Below are 22,072 nucleotides of genomic sequence, written 5' to 3' on the forward strand. Positions count from 1 at the left end.
TCAAAAAACATACTCCAGATGCAGGCAGAACACACACACACAAATGCTTAAATATATCTATTTCCTCTGATGCATGTGCACTCATGTCTCGCACAAACACACACAATTATATCCAATTTCCCGGCATAGACCACGCTGCTCGAATGCACGCACACACAAAACAAACAAACAAACATACACTTGACCAATTTTTGCCATGAAACCATAGCCTGTGTACGCAGACATTGCTTTTTGCACGAATACATAACCCAGATGCATGCGATGTACACAATCTCACAACTGTAAACTTTCTCTTTCTTACAGGGTCACTCTCTCTTTGCCCCTTGACTACTTAGTCTAAGTGCTCAATTAAGCATAGCTTGTTTAGCTGATTTCCCTCCCAGTTTTATTATTGTTGCCATGTGCTGCACTATGTACGCCCTCGCTTTATGCTTTTGGACTGCAATGCAATGATTTCAGTGGCTACATCTGTCCTCTTTCCCATTTAGTATGTGTCCTTTGCGCTGAAAACATTACACACACGTAAAAATGACTTATTATACTGTAATACTGACCGATAAAGAGTGATCATCTTGTTTGTAGCATGAATTAATGCAATGATGCAAAGGAACTGCACTGCTTCCTGCAGCGCTGCGTCCTGGATTTAATAATTGGAACCTCTAAATAAGAACAAATGATCCAGAGAAAGCCTCAAATGTAGAGCAATTATGATTATCTAACTGAACATGCTCTTACCATAATAGTATAATAATAATTATTATTATTATCATGCAGAGTTGTAATGTATGATTAATTGCCTGTGTTCCATGTTCGACAGTGATAAAAGCAATAGGCTGTTACAAATATAAATTCTTGTTTCTGACTGTAGAGGTCACTTTAAATTACTGATAAAATGGACCACAGTGATGTTGACTGAATGAATAAAAATAGAGGTACTAGTGACCCTATGGGGGATATGGAGAAATGTCAACTAAAAAAACAAACAGGTATGTATGATACTAAAATTGGTATACTATAAAGTCAACAAAAAATAAATGCTTAGTTCAATAACCAAATTATCATAATGTAGTTTTCAATGCAAACATACAATGGTGCATCAATGTTCAGTTCAATATATCTTGGTTTGTTTTCGTGGCCCTCACTTATCAAACATGGGTGTACGGTCATTTCCACGCAAAGTTCGGCACTTATCAATTTGAACGTGAGCGGAGGGTACGCTCAGTGTGGAGTTGCGGTGCAGCGAATCTGTCTGTGTTGGAGAATAATTAGATAACACTATAAAAGTGCTTGTTAAGACGGATAGAGAGAGGTTCACAGATTCAAAATTGGAGTTCAACCATGCATGATGCGCGCATGCCTCGTGCACACAAGCTGCTGACAGAGGAGTCTCTCTCCCCTCTGTCCAGCCTCCTCTGCTTCCCTTTAAAGGGCACCATGAAGCATTTCATAAATCACATCATTAAGATAACGTCACAGGCTCAACCAGGGCTCATTCATCACATCACAGGGCCTCACTAAATGGGAAAACACTTTTATTTCCAATCAGACTTTCACCATCTTCAGCATGATAGCTTTGCTTTGAAACGGAATCAGGCCCTCAAATTATAAAACAATTTTGCTGTTTTTGCTTTTGCTGAGAATGTCACCAAGTATCCCTAATGAAAAAAGCATGACTTGTGTGTTAATTGTACAAGCAAGAACTGACAAGAATATTTTTCCCTGGATATAAGCATAATATATGGTTAGAATATCTGTAGTGTGTTATATGAAACTCAAGAAATGTGCCTCCTATATCCTCAAATTATGTCACAGATTTAAAAATATCTAAACCACAGAAAAGTTGCAAATTTTCATCATTGTTGAAGTGCTAGTAAATGTTTAATTACTGCACAATCTATTCTAGGAAATCAATTATTTGTAGTACATTAATTAGACTACCTTTGTTTTGACCTTTCACTCTGGACTGGAATCGAAACTTAGAAGGACTGTGGCTGCTGCTTTGTTGTCAAAGAAGCTAGCACTATAATCTTGTATGTTTCCTTAATGTCTGATGATATAGTGATGAGGTCAATGCATGATTTTATTCAGTAGATATCTTAAATATTGCTAATTTAAGTCCAGGCCTTGTCATGTATGAAGAGCAGCACTGTGCACAAAAGTCAGATGTGATGGCTAAGTGGCCATCCTTCAGCATGATCATGGCTCATTTTAACCCAGCCGTCCACATCGCCCCCATGCAGGGGTATCTGTCTGTCATGGATGGGACCACAAATGTTAATGTGTGCTACTTAATGCAAGCCAAAGCACACATTAATAAATATGAAGGACGTAACTCTCCCACACTGAGAGGGAGAGCATGGGAGCGCTGATTCAGAGGAACAGAATCAACATGACTTCAAACATGAGGTCATCTAAACATCTGTCTACAACATGTCCACCGGGAGTTCAATCAAAGCTCTGCTCAAACATGCACAATTGTTTCTGGAAATAAATATTAGGCCTAATTCTGCTGTGATTGGAGCAGCCACTCAGGGATTGCTCGCTCTCTGACTGCAGCCTCTCTGTCAGTGGATAGTGCCCGCACACTTACACATGCACGTGCATACACACACACACACGCGCTGTTTGACTTTATTTATTTGTTCCCCCCTCTCCTCACTTCTTCCTCTCCTTCATTTAGGCTAAGTGGCTTTATTTGTTCTTTCCCGACTGATTTCAGGTTTACTGTTTAAAACCAATTAAATGTGCGGAGCAGCCCGAGCACGGCCGTGACAGTCTGAAGGGAGGAGGGAAGGGTGGAGAGAGAGAGAGGGAGAGGAGGGGGGTCTGCAGTAATCACTCACGAGCCTTCTGTCTCATGTCGTCACAGTCCATTTGCTGGAGACGGATCGATTTACTCATGGAGTTTTAAAACATGCACCTACCAAGGAAATAACAAAGTGCTTAGAGAAACATTACAGCCACTAGCATGAAGCTAGATTTTCTATTTTTGAATATGCCTTACAAGTACGTATTAATCATCATGACATTATTATTTTAATGACGTTTTTATGCCATACTTCCACCTTTAATCATTTTTTATAGAAGCATACATTTCTTTTTTTTTTTTATTACAATAAAAATACAAACTTGTGAGAGCATGTTATTTATCATTTCTGTCTCTGTTTGGCTAAAAGTTATAACTGGAACCTACTCTATAGGAAAAAGTTGTATTATCCCTTTACCTCAAAGAGAGATCTAGTATGCAGCTACCGCCCCCTTGTGGGCAAAATATGAACAGACATTAAGGGAAGAACTTACCATTATCCATAAACACATCTGCACTGTATATTACGAAGAGAGTACAGTAAATAAAGCTTTACTGATAAGAACACAATTCTGACACCTTTGAAACATACTGGATAACTAACAAATACGCTCGTTTAAAATAGCTATTTCCAGGAACTCATAATTGTGTTTTAAAACAAATAGAATATAATAGTCTAAAAACATTTTGTTTGTTTTTTACAAAAAAAATGCTGTGTTAGGTTGCAAACTCCATAAGAAGATTTTTTTTTTTTTGTTAATGTTAATCTTTTAAATTAAAGGTTAAGGTTTTATTTTTATTTTGCTTTAATACATTTGTTTTAACACATTTCATTACAAAAAGAACTACAAAAACTATCCATATTTGTTATTTTGTAGGACTTTTTTATTTTCCTCCTCATAGATTTCTTTGAGGGTTTTTTATGCCTTAATTGGAGAGACAGGCAAGTTCAGAGAGAGTGGGGAATGACATGGAGCCACAGGTCAGATTTGAACCTGGGCCGCTCGCTTAGAGGACTACAGCACCTGTGCAAGGGGTGCGTATACCAACCATAGCCTACTGGCGCCCACTTTACCTCACTATTAATCCTCTAAACATCTTGTGAAACTGTCTTCGGCCTGTTACCCACTGGATTGATCAATGCAGGCTTTGAATCACTAAACTCAGAAAGAAAATTCTCTAAAGTATTTCTCTGGCAACTGTCTAATTGCTTCAGGCCTTAAATTAACAGTAAAACAGATTCAGACATCCCAATATCCGCTCCACATGGTGAAAATAGCTGGAGCCAGCCTGCCGCACTAAATGCCCAATTCTTCCCCTTATTCACATGAATGCTCTGTGACCAATTAGCACATAAATCAACATCAACCTGTCTGTATCCTTGTTAACTGTGAACAAGGATGAAAGAAAAACAAGTTGGGGAGTTCGAGTGATGATGAGGAGAAACATTGAAACTATTCTACTCAGGGTTAAACCCCTGCCCCATCGTTCTCAGTGAGGAGAGACCAGACCTCGGCCTCTGGGTGGAGGTTGAGGACAGTGGGTTGTCAGACCCAGGGGGCTCATGAGGTGCAAACAGGGGGAGAGAAGCAACAAAGCAAGGGTACATATGACACCCCTTTTCTCATAAAAACATTACTTGAGACAAGTCAGACTGAGTATTTCATGATGGATTGAAAGCATGAAAAGAAGTGCTCATTGTAATCTACCTGCAAGTCAACTGAAGTTCAGATCCCAAACACACACAAAGTCACAAACTCATCAGGATCAGTCTTTCATATATTTTAAGAATTGGGGCAAACCCTAGTTTTAATAACAGTTGGGTGTTTCTGGCCCAGTGTTAACATACATTTCCACATTACAAGGGTTACTGAATAAAATAGCTGTTACATAAAAGTGGTTTTCTACCCATGGGTGCTGGTCAAAACTAACACGAGAACATGACATGGGGTGAAAATGAAAGCCTGTAAAAAAAAAAAAAAAAAAAGTGGACGCAGCCAGAATGACATTACCCTGTCTTTTGTTGATTGCAGATTTGATACAGGTTTGCATTTTGTTCAGTTCTGGTGACTGAGACCACTAAGTAATTTAGAGCAATTTTTCTGAAGAAATACATCAATTACGAAGAGGCTTATTTTGTCATCCAGACAATCGGATTACTTTTTGCAAAGAGTAAAGTCGCCTCCTGCTGGTCATTAGAAAAAATGCAAGTTTAAGGCACATCTACATTAGTCTCTCTGTAGACACCAAGAGCCTAAGGTCCACATATGTTCACATCTAATACACAGTCTATGGTCAAAACACTATTGTTACTTAAACTCTGTGAGACATGGTTTGAGGTCAATACACTATGATATGCACGAAAAACCTAGAATCTATTGCACAAGCCATTAACAGAAACTTTTGACATTGTGGGATAATTTTATGAAATGAAATCAACTTTTGCAGCAACATAGAGGACTTGGGGTTTCTAACTACTACTAATTACTTGGTCAAACACATTGCTTCTGCCTGTTACATAGATAAGGCAAGACTAGATAAGACTAATCATTTTAGTTCAAGGGTGAATATAGGACGGGCATCTGTGGCTCAGTTGGTAGAGTCGGTCGTCTCTCAACGGGAAGGTTGGGGGTTTGAACCCCAACTCCTGCAGCAACATTGGACAAGACACTTAACCCCAAATTGCTCCCACTGGTTGCTGGTGGCTTATACAAGTACATGAATGGGATTTGTTTGCAACCTTTGCCATCAGTGTGTGAATGGGTGTTAATGGGTAGGTGTGACCTGTGGTGTAAAGGCCCCTTGAGTAGCCAGAAGTCTAGAAAAGCGCTCTATAGGCTCAAGTCCATTCACTGTATAGGACCCACTAACAATAACAAATAACAGAGCATAAGTAACAATCTGCTAAAAGAAAAATCAGGAAAATTGAAAATGCTTTTTAGAATGGAACTTTCACAGATTGTTTGCAGAATATAACTCACAGAAACTGTCTCAATGTCACAAAGGCACCAGGCAGCAAGTCAAAGAGATCTAGCTCACCTTCAGAGTTCTGTAGTAAGTAAAGATAAGAACTTTCAGTTTTACATCTAAAGTATTAAGACTACAAAAAAAAATTGGAGAGGGGGAACAACAAAGAGATGGAAAATGATTTATCACACTTTCTTTGAGTCAGTTGTACTGATTTAGGTCAAGAGATATTAAATGCTCATTTTACAATTTCTATAGTGAAATCTAAATATGTTCAACGAAAGTATAACAATAATTCTGAAATGAGAGGTGCACACACTAGACAAACGATGAACATCGATTTAAACTTCAGCTTTGACCAACTTGGTGAGTAAGCACAACAACAACAACAACACTAAGAATCAAAACATGAGGAAAGACTTAAGCGGTCTTTATTTCTTACAGCTGTTAGCTCGCTCAGTTTGACAAACAAAAAACTAACACCATAAATAGAGCGTTTTTCTTATGGCAACCCCATAGTCTGTCTTGTCTGATAACTGTTACAACTGTGTAGATAAAAGGAACATCTGCATATTGTACCTTCAGCATTATCATTTAACGCTTGACAGCAAAACTGGCACTCTACAAACAAGCATTCAAAGCAGTTACGTATGTCTGAACAGAGAACACAAGAGTTCAAGTTAAGGATCCTGTCAGCTAATTACATAATCATAAAATCAGTAAGATCCTTTAATGAATAAAAAAACAAGTTGTAAGAAATTATTCAGCAAGCCTTGTTGAGCGTCCTCAAAGTAGAGAGCAAACAAATAATGCATTGGCTGTGTTTTTTTGTTTTTTTTTACTGGAGCAGCCAAGTCATTTGACTCACCATGCATTCCACAAATTCACACACAACCACAATCCTGCAATTTAGTGCAGGAGGACAGACACTTACATTCCACAGTAAGGATACAAGATTACATATTCACAATCGCTCGCTTTCTCTGCCCATGTAAAGGCTTAAACCTGCAAATTTCAACATCTGCAGAACCTCTGACACCTGCACAACCATTTTAACTGAATAGTTGTCCAAAGTGGTGTATCCACACAAATAAAACACACTTCTGACAACTTGCTCAAAGGCAAAATGAAGGAAAAAAAATGATTCACTATCAATCTTTGGATATGCATTCTCCAAAAGAAAATGATCTAACTTTTCATGCAATCAACATCCTCCTACTGTCACCATTTTCTGAATTGCCGTTGTTGTTGTTGTTGTTGTTTTTTTTTAAATAGGAAATACACGACAGATCAGGCAGAATCATGCAACAATACAATGTATGCAATATGTTTCACAATAATTGGCTGGGGTGTGTAATGTTTGAAAAGCTTCTTTTAGGCTCAGCAATCTCATTATTATTGCAACATGGTTACTGTGCAGTGCTGTAGGTGTGATCATTGCATTGTTATGTAGGTTATTGTATAAAATGGGTTACAAGCAGAATAGCCGAGGTGGGGGTAAACCTTTGGCACTGCAAGACTTACTATGTTATATGTGTTTTGTGAAGGTCTATATTCGAGTCAAGAGGCAACAACTGTCTGCTTATATAGTCCCCAGTACTATTTATATATTATATTATTATTATTCCATAAGTGGAATTGTTTTGAAAGCATAAACTCTCCAGATGGATGGCAGCGTTTAGACGACGTATGTGGAGTCAACAAAACTTGTCAGGCGGCGGTAAAGTCTCAAAAAACATGATTAATCCATCCACAGAGGCGGTGACTTTCAATTAAAGCCTAAACAAACAATTATCAAAAATTGGCGCGGAATTTCTTCTTCACTTATTAACCCGAAAACGTCTCAGTTGCTATGTGCTGACTGCTGCCCCCAGTGGTCGACATCCGAATTGCAACAAATAACAACAGTCTTATTTATTTGAAAAATGAGGAAAAACGTTAGCTGTCTTCATTTTTTTTTTTTAAACAGTTGTTAGCAAGCTCGGTTTTTACAAAATAAGAATACAACCACAAATAGAGAGTTTTTTTTTAATGGCAAAACCTCATAATCTCTCTTGTCTAATAACTTTGTCTTTAGACTTGTTGTTTACAAACAGGTGAGATAACATCATATTTGCATATTGTGTCTGACAATTTAAAATTTTTTGTTCACAATATATCTTTCTCGATTTTTTTCATCAATAAAATCACTGGGGAAATTGCATTTTATCTGGTAAGTTTTTCTAAATGAATTTTTGGGCTTTTGGGGCCTTAATTGGAGAGATAGGACAGAGATAGAGTAGGAAATCACAGAGAGAGAGTGGGGAACGACATGAGGGGAAGGGCCACAGTACAGGCTCACAGTACAGGCTCGAACCTGGGCCGCCCGCCTGGAAGACTACAGCCTCCATACATGCGGGGCACGCTCACTAACCACTGCCCCACCAGCGCCCCTATCTGGTAAGTTTTTACTAATATTATTTTTCTCATTCAAGATGGATAGCACTGGGTCAGGGCTCTTGTGCTTGTAAACCTTAGATGTAAGATACAATGCTCTTAAGCTTCTCAATCTCAACTACTCTAGCTTCAGGACGCACCACAAACTCCTTAAAAAATTTCGACCAAAATGTCTGATATTTTTTAACCAATCCGGGGTTGTTTTTTTTAATTAAAATATAGAGCAGTCTAAACCTCAGAGGGTACAAAACATCTGACAGAACACTTAAACATAACACAATAAACGTGCTCTTAAGTTATCAAATGGAAAGATGAAGTGTAAATCCCATTTTGTGATGTTTTCAACATGACCTTGTAAGTTCTGACTCCTGCATATACAATACAATGATACTTCTAACCAGCTCAGTTAAAAGTACTGTACTGACAAAGCATAATAGTTCCACTATTTAAATCAGGGATGGGCAACTTTGGGCACAGCAAGGAGCCACATTCATTTAATTCTGACTGCCAGGGGGCCAAATTGTAGGATTACAAAAACGATGACAGTCAATTATGTCTCAAATTTAACTCAACATATGCCAGTGATCAAATATTATTATGGAAATATTCCTGATTTTCATGAATTCATGGCAGATTTTGTCATGTTTTCTTCATGTTTCAATATATAAAAATTGACCTGAGGGCCACATTGAGGGTTGACGAGGGCCGCATGTGGCCCCGGGGCCGCGAGTCGCCCCGCCCCTGATTTAAATAAAACTCAATGTTCCAATGAGAAAAAGCTAATCAGAATTCACATTTCAAATGCGACACGTCTAACCTGTCATCCACACTCGCCTACTTCTTGCATTTAAATAGGGAAAGTAATTATAACCCATCCAGGAGCATAGACTGCAGAAAACAGGCACTTTACGACGTTCCAATTTAAACCACAGCTGTACGCATGCGCAGTGACACCTTCCGTATCCAGAGGCACTTCCGTGTCCACGCACCCAGCATGTGAGAAAGAGGAGACGGAGTGTGTCTTGGTAACACATGCACTGTCTTTGCGTCATGCGACCAGCAGGACCTGCAGTTGGATACGCGTTCATTCCGGGGCTGTCGAGTCTCGCTCGATTAGAAACTTGACTTTCCTTCAGCCTCGTGGGAAGCTCACAGAGAGGGGCGTTGCCTTGTTGTAGTTTTGCGGGCAACACTTTAGCCACGCTACATACAATGTAGCAGCTCCTGAACTATTGCGTCATCAATAAGAAAAAAGTTTGAGTGAAACATGTTTTGTTGGGACTTACCAGCGGATCCACCGGCTAAGATCTGATGAGAGGCTTCTCTGAGCATGCTCTGTGGCTTTTGGGCTGTCATGTTGAGTGTTTCGGGTCTCCTGTCAAAGCAGACGCAGGCTGTGGGAGAAACCCGTTACAAGAAGTTATCTTGATCTTAAAATCACACATGTGCGTTCACAGCTATTTCTGGTTGACTGTAGTCAAACACGTGGGAACAGCACACTCACCTGTCCTGTTCCGGCTGAGCGGTGAGGCTTCTCTGGGTGGTGTCTTGTGTCGCTTTGCTTCTTCGGTTCTTGCAGCCCACGCCACTGGAGAAAAGGCAAGGCAGCAGTGAGATCTCCCCGAGTGCTCACACAGGCTAGGCTAGGCTAATGTGGAATCAATTACCACCACAGAACTGCCTGTTCTTCTTGCCCTCCCTTTGAGCCCAAAGCCAAAAAAACTGTTTCAATATTGCAAAATTTAAAAAAATAAATACAAAATAAATGGATGAACCCTGACCCACTTCTTGTGATCAATATATCAATATGGCAAACAATCACATAATGAGGACAAAGGTCATTTTGTCTTAAAAGTGTATATTGAGTTCAACTTTGATCTTGGCCTCATGTTTTTTGTGTTTCTTGCACTTTTTGGAAGTGTTTATTGTGAAAATGGCAAACGTTTCAAGGCTACATTATAGTCACTGTTGAAGTTGTAGTAATGGGGATTAAATGGGATTATCATGTTTTTGCAGGTTCCAGCAAATTCTAACTTCACAACAACACAGCAACCAAATTCAAAGAGAAAAACTAATGTTATGTGGTCTATACTGAACATTGTAATTCCAATGAGTTTAACATTTTTCAAAGAAATCTTATCATTAGTTTACTTTGTAATAATGAAGAAAGCACTCCATTGGGACTTCGCTAAATAGATTTTTGTTTGTCCGACATTTCAACACCTGAACTGATCCTGCATATAATTCTACAAAAAGCGAGAGAGAAGCAACAAATACTTTGGCATGGTTAAGTTTATTGGCTCTGATGATTTTGAATATGGCTTATATTAAAATATTATGCCTCCAAACTAAACTTCCAGATAAAGATGTTTTTACAACGATATTTCAACATAGTAGGTTTGATATAAGATACCCACCTTATTAAACACACAATATAGCAATGTAGTCTTGGCCTAATATTTCCTATCCGCGTAGTCATGAGCAGTATGTCAAATATTGACATGTAAAACAAACATATAACTTGTATTTTACCTGTGGCAAATTTCGTAGAAGAAACTGATGGGTTGTCACTTCAACACAGAGACAAACAATAGAAGAGGCCGCCTCCTAAACACACATCATCTAATGCAACATCAGTGTCGTGTTATAGATAGTTTGCTCCTTCTTTAAAGATCAAATGTTTCATTAGATCACAGAGATATAACGTAGTAATGAAACTCATAGGTTAAGTGGAATAGCTGAATCCATTCGATGCTTAAACATGTCCTAAAACATCCTGTACTTTGACATGTGACATCACAGACCTGTGTCTCAAATGTGATGTTTCAGAGGCCTTTCTTTAAAAGTGAGCTGAAACGCTACATCACCACAGGAGGTGGAAAAAACAGTTAACAGGATGATTAAAGGGGCCTCTCGCCCTCAGTAAAACATTACAAGGCTAAACTTATGTAAGTGGTTAAGAGCTTGCATGGTGAACTCTGGTCTGTTACAATAAAGAATGAAGAACATTAAATGAAAAATGCTATAATCAATATCAAGCAAAAAAACGACTGTCTAGTAGCTCTTATATGTAAAGATATGCTGCTTTTCTGCAGTGAAAAAGTACTTCATTCAGATAATGACATATTGTACTCAGAGTTTTTTAATTTTATGCTACTTTACACCTCTTGCCTGCTACATTTCAGATGACACTCCTGTACTTTTTACTCCTCTACATTTATGTGACAGCTGGAGGTGTAAGTTAAAACTTTTTACAAAAGCGTCACACCAAGATAGAGACATGCACTGTGAATCTACCCCATCGTAGATTATAGACTTGATGTCTGTGAAGTTTCCTGTTAAAAATCCAGTCTGATGCTGTACTTCAATGTTGGAGAATGTTATACTAATAAATGTATCCGGCAGATCTAGTTGTCAGTTATCCTATAGATAAATATTTCATATACAAAAGAATGATCAGCTGCTAAAATGTGATCAAGTAGTTAAACCTACTCCACCTGCATAACCGCCAGCAGTAAAATGTTGCCCTTAACTTTATGGACATGTAATTATTGCTCAATGACGTACATCTATACACCTGTACACTATGTAGATAGACAACGCACTCTGAAAATAGAGCCGCTTGGCAAACGAGTTGATCTAGTTTTGACACGTGGGGTTATTTGCTGATATTTAAACAGCTGTTCTTTTCAGGGATATTAAATTATATTTAATATTATCTGCCTTGATAAAATATAATATACATTTTTTAAATATAATATTCCATGACTTTTACAAATAAAACAGTTAATAGACTTTTCAAAGACAGAACAATCTGACTATTTAACTTGATGTGTTGAACTAATAATTGTACTTGTTATAGACAATAGTTGGCAGATTAATCAAGTATAGGTCAAAATACTGCAGCTTTGATGAAGGCCACAAGCTGAAACGCGTCAGTCTAATTTGTTAATAAAGTTGATCTTCATGCTACTGGTGTTGCTGGAGTATTTGGACCTCTTCAAACCTTTCACTCTTCATGCACCTTGTTAGTTGGTGAAGTTGGGCCAGAAAATCCCACTCTGCTTCTTCAGATTAATCAAGAATCAAATACGTCGCTGGTTTCAGCCTGAAAATAAACTAATGATGATATAAACAATACAATGATATAAATGTGAAAAATTAAAGGGTTGGGTTTTTTTTTTCAAATATAGAAGCCATCAGATACTTAGGAGAGAGAACAGAGAGGGCTTTTTATGATTTAAAATTAGCTTTAGACTATGCATATTCCCCCCTCTATACACACACACACACACACACACACACACACACACACACACACACACACACACACACACACACACACACACACACTATTATAGTTAAACTTTTTTTTTTTAATGGTGCCACTGACATAAATCATAAAGCTCACACACTGACACAGCCAGCCTTTAAAATATTATGGCTTTACAGTAAGGCAAACAAAAAATTCTCTTCTGTCCAACAACACTGGAATATTTCACTTTAAATTCTATTTGATTTATTAAGTCAACTTGCAGTGTGGAAAAATGGCAAAGTTATTCTGTTTCTTGATTGGGAATGCAGGCATGCAGAAAATCAGCGGCAGGCCTTATAATGAGCATTTCATTTTGTATAAGAGCAGCTATGGAACAACAAGAGCTTCAGACGAGCTATTAAAACCGGGGATTTACAGCTTCTATTTGGCAGGAAAATGCCATTACCACTTTGACCCCCTTGGATAAGAAAAAGCAGAACAGTTTCTCCTGCTGTAGCTCTCCTCCTCCAATAAAACATGTTCACTCTGCAGGGTGTGTACAAGCAGCACAGAGAGTGTGTACTTTATAGATGTGTTGTATGTAGAAGAGTTTTTTTTAGTAATGAAGGGAGTAGAAACTGTATTTCCAGGACAGGTTTTGACTCAAATATGACTTTCGTTTCTTTTGCTTGAACCCTTTGTTTGTTGCAGAGATCAGTGGTTCACGAAGTGGTGGTCAGCCCCCCCCATCAGGGGTCGTGAGCCACCAAGAGTGTGGTCACAAGATGCCTTCCAAAAAAATGTAAAATGTAAATAATTCCAATACAATTGCATATTATACCCATTATTGTTATAAGTATATATATATAAAAAAAAAGGTGTTCTGTCGCTACGTTATATGCCCTAACAACCTTCAGGACAGTGGGGGTCCCCATTCACTGGCACCCTTACTTTGGGGGTCGCAAGCTGAAAAGTTTAGGAACTAACACAGATTATACTAAATGTCTAAATGAGTTTAAAGTGCTCCCAAACTTTATAAAGTCACTTAGAAGTCAATCTGATGAGAGATGTCATCTCCCGGGCTGCGTAGTGCAGTAATCACTGATGTATCAGTAGTGGAAAACATGTTTCGATGCTAAATAACCATATATAACAAGTCAATATGGTGAATTTAAAATGTAACTGAACAGGAAGTTCAGAAATAAGAATCAAGGATTCTGTAAAAACGTTAATAGTAAACTAGCAACAAGGTTTGTGATTCACATGTCTGGATGATTTTCTTATGAAGCCCAGAGAGACAAATGAGAGAAAAACAAAGTCTGTTGATCCATTTATATGTTGGATTAAAATAAAAAATCAGTGCATTTGACTTTAAAAAAAGGCTTAAAAATATATGTTTATTCCTTAAAGAATTCCTCTCTAACAGTTTAAGTATAATCAAGCTTTCTGTATCAAGATGAGGGATTTTCAAAACCATACTTTAGAAGTTCTGTTCTGAAAAGATATTCATGCACTTACATGTACTTACCTTCCACTTTAGGTTTAATGAAAGCTTTCAGCAACAAACAAAACAAGATTTTACCGTTTTATTTATAATCACTCACATACAACAAGCAACACAAAAAAGACAGGACCCTCTAGTACGTATACAACATCCAAACATACTCTGCTCTCTTAAATGACTCTGCTACATAAAGGAAACTGCAGTTTTGTATCAAACATAAGAGTAGGCAAAAAGGAAAAAGGATGGACATTAAATAAATAACTAATATGGACAAAAGCAAGACAGTGGTTTGATCCAACACAGTTCAAGTCATTGAAATATTCTGTTAGCTCTTTCATTGTTTTTTTGTTTTTTTCGTCCCCTCTAAAAAACGTCTGTGCAGCATGTGTGGACAGATTCAGAGAATGTGTTGGTAAGAAGAGGGCAATCTCAGAAATGATAACAAACAGGTGATGAGACATTTACTGAGGCCTTACTTATTTTCCTCTTTCTATCCCGCAGTATCCGTGTGTGCCTCAGATTGTTTTTTATAAGGAAATTTGGGTCAAACTGTTCACAACACTTCACTTTTGATTGGGCAGATTTGGGTTCCATACGAGAGCTAAATCTGAACTTTCTTCTTCAGAAAAGGATTACAAAAGTTTCTGAAATATTACCTTAATATTCCTAACCCCTATTTGATAAGAATAAACAACAAATTATGTTAAGAAAAATCAAAACGATAAATTGATTAACAGATTAGTTGAACTTTTGTAACCGCAATTTTATCATTTAAGCCATTTTTTAAAGCAAAAATACCGTCGTGAAATCCTTGTCTGTTAATTTTGTCAACCTGGGCTTCAAAAACCTGTGATAAACTTTATTTCACACATTTATATGGACAAGGACATAGGGCTGGGAATTTTTAGGTGTCTCACAATTCGATTCAATTTCGATTCTTGGGGTCACGATTCGATTGAGAATCTATTTACGATTCAAAATGATTCATGATTTAAAATCTATTTAAGAATGAGTACATACTTCAGGATCTACTCCAGTCATCTGTGAGACTGGCTGAATTTCTTGCTGCTCCATTTGGCATTCTACTGAGTGAAAGAGCTAGCCTTAGCACTTAGCAGAGGGTGGCTGATTTCAAATCTCACAAGATAAGAATTTCGATTTTTACATAAATCTATTTTTTCCCACCTCTACAAGGAAATGTATCAGTTATCTAAGAAAATAATCATCAGAATGTTTCTATGATGAAAGTAAGAGTTAGACGCTTCTCTAAGTTTGTGTCATTATCAGTTAAGTTACTAAAACTTATGCAACTGAAGTGTCACACGCCATATTAGAGCCTTTCTAATTGCACAGTACCGTTAGTGAATTTCAATTCATGCACTATCAAGTCAGAGTGATCACCACTGGTTAATACACAGTGACAGGCAACACTTCGTCTTATGAAACCCATTTCTCAGAAGGCAAACAATCTTTTCTTATCAATGGAAAGAATCTGAAGTCTCAAAAAAATTGGAAAAACACGTCGAGAAAACGACATGTTTTTTCACGACTGCAAAAGATCTCTCTGCAGGTTAGAACAAGTCCTCAGACCACTACTGTAGTTAAGAAATGAATTCCAGCGTCCAATTTCAACAAGAAACTAGAGCATGATCTTACATCTAAATCAAGCAGAGTTAAAATACTCTTTTGTTGTAGAAATAAATAGTCTAACAAGACCAAATCTGACTTTTCTAAATCTAAATTTTCATTTAAAAAAGACTAATGTCCAAGTTCCTGTTCTGTTAAAATCTAAAACCCAGCCACACTCCACATGAAGCAGACTAAAGGTCACCGCTGTCTTCAGGCCTCCCTGTAGTTAAACAGTCTCTGTTGGTCTTCACAGTAGCGTCGGGCCCTTGGTGGTATAGTTCATGGCGGGAAAGTGCCGGCTGTCTCCGTCCCAGTGGCCGGGTGGCTGGTGTTGTGCGGCAGACGGGAGGTTCGGGTTCCAGTGGTTCATGTAGCTGGCCATAAGCAGAGTCACCTCCAGGATCTGAGACAGGGTCAGAGCCAGAGTAATGGCTTTAACACAACCATGTGATTGAGTTTCATTTGATCACAGGGAGCGGAGAGGCCGAGAGAAAACCTGAGACACAAATTGATCTCCTATTGAGAATGAAGTTCCTGTCATTAGCTTCAGCCACAGTAGTAATCTGACTCGGGGTTAAAGCTCCGTCGAGATTGTGCACATAAATTATTAGGGATCTGTTTTCTCCATTTGCTCTAGGCTTTATGAGAACAGGTAAATATGAATCAATCTTTTCTTCCTGATCTTCAGAGGATTTTTTTGAATACGTCCAACAACTTCTACATAAATCCATCTTAACCACATTTAAGTGATTTATGATGATCTTCAGCTTCTTTGAAAGACGTATCCCCAAAGCCATATTAGATATTATTACAATACTTCTGCCAGATTGACCTGTAGGTGATTGCATTTGATATGGCCAGTTTAAATTCATGAGAAAACCATTTAACCTTAACTTTTAGAATACAGTTTCAATCTAAGTGAAGATAAAAAAAATCTATCAACCTGAACATTTGTGCAGGTTTAGATATGACACCTACCTTAGGTTTAGGCATTGCAAAGACCAGCTTCTCCACACTTTTCTTGCCTCCTCCCGGCTCCCTCTGCTGGCTCGTGACCACCATGAAATCATCACGACATCCACCGAAGGTGATCACACACTGGTAGGAGTACGTGAGCAGCGTGTGCTGAAAGACGAAGGCACAAACAGTGTGATATGTGAAGAGAAAGTAAAGCAAACAGAGAGCATGATCAGGTGTTATTACTGATCTTAAAATAGAGAATAGAGTGTATTAAGGAAATCATTCTGGTTTCTGCTTCTTTTTTTTAAAGGAACAAATTAATTTTTAGATACTTCTTTCAATGTTTTCTCTACTTTTCTGAAAGCCCATGGGCAAATTCCAATCAGACCAATAATGAAAAAGATCAACATGGGCTGCTGAGAAATCACAGCGCTCAAGCTCACATCAACACATGCTGAAACTGCTCTCTGTCGAGGTCAACACAGTCAGCTCGGAGGCTAGACATTTTATTTTCCTGTGGATTTCTGGTGTTTAAAAACCACCACAGAATAAAAATGATTCCTGACCAGAGGATCAACAAAGCTCCACAGCTGTGGTCTGGCCAGCCGAGCAGTAGAGTTGTAAAAACTTCTCTCCCTTTTTGAGCTCTACAATGAAACTAATAGAAATCTATAAAGGAACAGAGAACCCAAATTCTAAAATATTCTGAAAGTTACTATTCTAGTTACGCTGCACTGAAACAGAATTTTAGGTATTTTTTACATTGCATACTTCAGACATACTTCACTACCTTATGCTTATCAGCCTTACTTACTTTACAAATGACACATTTTCATTACATTTCAGGTCAGGTATCTCTCCTCTACTGTACTCTTCTGAATATTCTTTTGAATATTTCTGATAAAATAAAGGATTTTTTTTAGAGATCTGTTGTTTGAAAATTTTTCCACATTTTAAAGATACACAGTTGTCATAGGACAGTGCGACTACATAGATTTAATAACATCATAGGATATGAATACTTGCTGTACATTGAACATCCCTACAATATATAAAGTAGTTCAGATGAACCTGAACCTTAAAGACCTTGAGAAGTAACCTCCAACTTTCACTTTAATTCAACAACATTAATCATGAAAACACTTTCAACATCATGTATGAAATTAAAACCCTAACAGGAACCATTTCATTGCAGAGAGAACTTTTATTTTTTCTTTAAACTTGTAGTGAATGTAGCTGATTATTCTAAATTAATTTTAGTTACATGCGATTTGAATGAAGTAATATTTTTATTGAACAGTATTGCTTTTTTATTTAAAAATAAAAATAAACTAAACTTAGCACTTAAGTACTTTATTTTTAGGGTTTGAAACTCACCATTGTATAGTCCAACACACACAGTCCATCTTCATTGACTGCGAGCCACACCTGGCTCTGCTCGACAGGAGAGGGCGGGACGGGCTGTGGACAGGACAAATAAAGAAAGGTCAAGTTTCTGGAGAAATCTGTCCTCGTAAACATTACTGCTTCCTGTCTGTATCTTCAGCAGAGACTCAGACTGGTCTGACCTGTGCTTCAAAGCGTGATGGATGGCTGTGTTAGAGTCTAACAAGACTGAAAAGTGTATTCTTACTCTTGATGAAAGGTTTGTAAGAGAGGGTGTTTTTTTAGTTTTTTTTTAGAAAGACTTCAAACCACAGACAGACAAAGAGACAAGGACTGATGTCACCTTTTCCCTCACCTTGGCACTGAAAAGTTTGGCTCCAAACAGCGGCCATTTCCGAGCCACAGTAAGGTATATTCTCACACACTCGGATGCACTGCACCCACGTAGCATAGACCACTTAGTGGTCAGACGCTCAGTAAGATCTCTGAAGAAGAAATGGGACATTTGTTAAAGCTTATCTGTCACTGACTTAAAAAAAAGACCCATTTGAAGAACTGTGTCTGGTCTAGTCTTACCTCATATTTATCAAATTATGCAACATACAATTAACAACTTAGTTTGGGTCAATTTGTCTCTGATGTTTGTGTACCTGAGCTGATCTGAGCTGCAGTCCTGTTTGTAACGCTTGGGGTAAAAGCGCTCCAACGCCTGCAGGAGAATCAGCTGAGATTTAGGCTGAGGAGAGCCGGCAGGAGAGGAGGCAGCTGGTTTCTCCAGATCACCATGTTCAACCTGGATTGAAAAAAAAAAAAAGAGAACATGAAGAAGATGTTAGAAGGAGAAAATTTATTTGAAAACACAGAAATTCTCATGTAGTCTGCAGCTTTGTAGATGAAAGAACATACATGTGGTAAAAAAACAAGCCTTTATAGTATGAAAATGTAATATGATGTTGACACACCTGGGCCATGAGTGCAGCCACCTCAAGAGCCAGCTCTTTGTTCACAGGGAAGTGGCCTTGCTGAACTTCATCATTCACCTGGTACGCCAGCAGGAGGCGCTCCCGCTCTGTCTCTCCTTTCACTTGAGATCTAAAACACAACCTGTGTGTGCAGAGAGACGCACGACTTTACCATCGAACATCTTTTCCTTTAAAGGTAGGGCTTTTTGACGGATTTGCTTCATTTTCAAGATGAAAAAAAAATATATATATATATTTCACACTGCTGTTTTGTGTGTAGTCTATGTTGTGTTTTAGAGTGGCTTAAATAATTCTAGAGGTTGTGTGTGTGCGAGCTGTTTCCTACCTGTTTTTGTATGTTAGACGGACTATCCTCGTCCCCTCATTTTTCCCAGGATGCAACTCTTTTAGGGCCTGCTCCCATTTGGAAATGACATCACAGATCTGGTAAAAAGGGACACAAATCAGCCTCCAACAAGACATAATATGGAAACTTGGTTCTGTCTGGTTCTGTCAGCAGATGGCAGTCTATAGCGTGAGAGAAAGATTCTGAATAATGCTGGAGAGAGTTCAAATGTGGTCTATAAACTTTTTTAGAGCTTATCACCACCTTTATCATAATTGAGTAGAAGTAAATCCCTAATGAAGGCTGCAGGAAAATGACATGAAGTCACAAAAGGTTTGAACAGCCTCAATTTGTCATAATCATCCATTACTGCCTGCTCCAATTTGTCTTAATTATCAGGAACTTTGAGAGAGGTATGTTAATCTATGCTCCACAAAAGTGTCTGTAGTTTGTAAAGGGTTTCTTCCTCCCCCTCATGTTCAGTGACCCACCCCCTCACCTTGGCAGACGGCTGCAGGCAGTGCTCCAGGTCTTTCCCTGATGGATCATCGGTAAACAGAGCAAAGCCGGAGAGCTGAGGCTTCCTCACACAAATCCTCTGATTAAGTGTGTTGAGGAACTCCTCCACTGTGGTGGAGCCGTCGAAACCCACCACCTTAGAGACGAAAGAATGGATGAATCGCAATCTCTAGTGAGAAGTAGAGCACAATCTATATACCAATGTGGCCCTGATATTGGGTTATGAAAGATCTATCATTATGGATATATATATATATATGAGGGATAGATTGATAAACTGTGAGAGTGTTACCTGGTAGGTGTTGTTCATGAAGTGCACTGGGATGCTGAAAGGCAGCGAGTGGTGGTAGGGGTTCCTCAGCAGGATGGAGACGATCTCCATGCGTGAAGGTTTGGCCTCCCGCTCTCCGTTCTGCAGAGTTCGCTCCACAGACCTTTGACAGTACACTGCGTACTTCCCAACCTCACTCCTGTAGAACAGATAGAATAGAAACTTCAGCAATGCACAAAGAAAAGCTTAAGTATTTAGTTTGTCTCCCATGCATCATAATGAAGTTTACCTCGGGTCGGCATTACGCTGCAGGTATTGTCTCAGGTACCAAAGGAAATGTTGCTGAGGAAGGAACAAAGCCACACACAGAGACAACAGCTGCCAGCACTGCAGGAAGAGGGAGTGACAGGAGAAAAACTTTGATTTAATTTACTAATGTTGTTTTTTTTTTATGCATTCATTTTTCATCAGGAAATAAATTGTTTCGAACATAACACTCTACTAACAACTTTTGTGCTGTGTAATTTGCAGAAGATTAAAAGTGACTAATTCTGCTTTCTGTTCTACCATTTTGCCCTTCCCGTGTATCTATTTTGTCTTCAAAATGCACAAGGCTGACCTGTGTCAGGGAGTAGTTGTGTGGCGTCCGGCTGCTGGTCTGCTTGATCAGCTGACAGTACATTTCATTCTGCAGCTCAGGGTGGGTCAGGCAGACTTGCAAAGCATTCTGGGCCAGCGAGGTGTGGTAATCAACGGATGGAGACTCAACCAGCACGTTTATGAAGAGCTGACAGGACTACAGAGAGAGAAGCACTTTATTAATTATTTTGTATGACCAGCAGGTGGAGACATAAACATACAAGAAGAGAATTTTTTTTTTTTCACACGGCTCAAAGCAGCAAAGATTAGCTTATTGTTATTACTTTAGGGGATAATTCTAACTTCCTTTCCCCCTAACATTTAGATGAAAAGAACAATATCGCTCTGAGGTCTGTGTGGTAAATGTAAAGCTAAAGACCAGAGGCGATTAGCCTAGCTTAGCATTTAGGAAGAGGTGAAAAAAGCTTTTCTGGCTCTATAGAGAGCTGTAAAATATGTGATCAAAACTCATAAATTAACCGGTATTTCGAATGCTTCACCAACAACAGACATATGTGATAATATTCAGGTCAGAAGAAGGGAAAGATAACAAAAACAAATGGCATGAGGTCAAGGAAGAGCTCAAATATGTGCCATTATTTTTGAAGCATCCTTTGTTCTCATCCACATGGACGGCTGAAGACAAAGAGCCAATTTAACATGTTTTTTTATCAGTCTTGTCAGATTCATTAAAACTTCAAAGGCATAAAGCAGAGCGGAGACTTGGGGGGGGGGGGGGGGGGGGGGAACGTCCCTGCCATTCATTCTGTGTCTTTGTGTGTGTGTGTGTGTGTGTGTGTGTTTGGGACTGTTTTGTAAGGCTGGCTGGTCAAAGAGAGAGCCGAGCCATTCAACTTTCACTCCTGATGACTGCAGCGGATGGGGCTGTGAAGCATAACGAGGGGGCTACTACTGAGGGCTACCGAGTTGAAAAGAAAGGAAAAGGATCTTCCTACAAGGTCCCTGTTTTCTCCTCCTCCTTCCATATCCATTGCTGCCACTATCTGAAGGCCCTGACCTCCCATGTCTCCTCTTTAAAGGGGCTCCTTTCACACCGGAGGAACGGTTAGCCTCAATCAGAGCAGATAATCAAGGACATTATCTCTCTTCCACACTTTTAATGAGCTGGGGCCTCCGTCCTCGAGCCTTTGATCTGAAGGGAAGAGAAGAGGAGAGCCACAGAGTGCATCCGAGGAGTAGGAGGGGGGATAATGGGGGGGGCTATGGCAGGGGCAAACTGGAGTAGGATGGATGATGCCTTGAACAGACCCTCCAGAGAGCAGGACAGTAAAAGAAAAAAAAGAAAAAAGTGTTTCTAGAGAAAGGGATGAAAGGCAGAGGAGAAAAAAAAAAAAAGAGTGGACGGGATTCAAAAGAGACAGACAGAGAGGT

At 38.8% G+C, this 22,072-nt stretch overlaps 2 protein-coding genes across 2 annotated transcripts in view; both read right to left on the bottom strand.

The window, feature by feature from the left end:
* The window catches only part of slc25a21 (solute carrier family 25 member 21), a 96,066-nt gene extending 86,065 nt beyond the window's left edge, over positions 1-10,001 (bottom strand). Inside the window, exons 1-2 of the mRNA XM_020627565.3 lie at positions 9,714-10,001; positions 9,496-9,603 (exon numbers count right to left, since the gene is read on the bottom strand). Of these exons, the coding sequence (XP_020483221.1) occupies positions 9,496-9,565 (70 nt within the window). The 5' untranslated portion in view covers positions 9,566-9,603; positions 9,714-10,001. The remainder of the gene's footprint in view (positions 1-9,495; positions 9,604-9,713) is intronic.
* A 4,034-nt stretch (positions 10,002-14,035) lies between these two features.
* The window catches only part of plekhh1 (pleckstrin homology domain containing, family H (with MyTH4 domain) member 1), a 33,315-nt gene continuing 25,278 nt past the window's right edge, over positions 14,036-22,072 (bottom strand). Inside the window, exons 20-30 of the mRNA XM_029275887.2 lie at positions 20,661-20,837; positions 20,331-20,428; positions 20,063-20,240; positions 19,751-19,906; positions 19,252-19,349; positions 18,906-19,047; positions 18,594-18,736; positions 18,299-18,428; positions 17,935-18,018; positions 16,576-16,722; positions 14,036-16,000 (exon numbers count right to left, since the gene is read on the bottom strand). Of these exons, the coding sequence (XP_029131720.2) occupies positions 15,845-16,000; positions 16,576-16,722; positions 17,935-18,018; positions 18,299-18,428; positions 18,594-18,736; positions 18,906-19,047; positions 19,252-19,349; positions 19,751-19,906; positions 20,063-20,240; positions 20,331-20,428; positions 20,661-20,837 (1,509 nt within the window). The 3' untranslated portion in view covers positions 14,036-15,844. The remainder of the gene's footprint in view (positions 16,001-16,575; positions 16,723-17,934; positions 18,019-18,298; positions 18,429-18,593; positions 18,737-18,905; positions 19,048-19,251; positions 19,350-19,750; positions 19,907-20,062; positions 20,241-20,330; positions 20,429-20,660; positions 20,838-22,072) is intronic.

Source organism: Labrus bergylta, chromosome 18 (assembly GCF_963930695.1).
Source record: "Labrus bergylta chromosome 18, fLabBer1.1, whole genome shotgun sequence".
Lineage (NCBI taxonomy): Eukaryota > Metazoa > Chordata > Actinopteri > Labriformes > Labridae > Labrus > Labrus bergylta.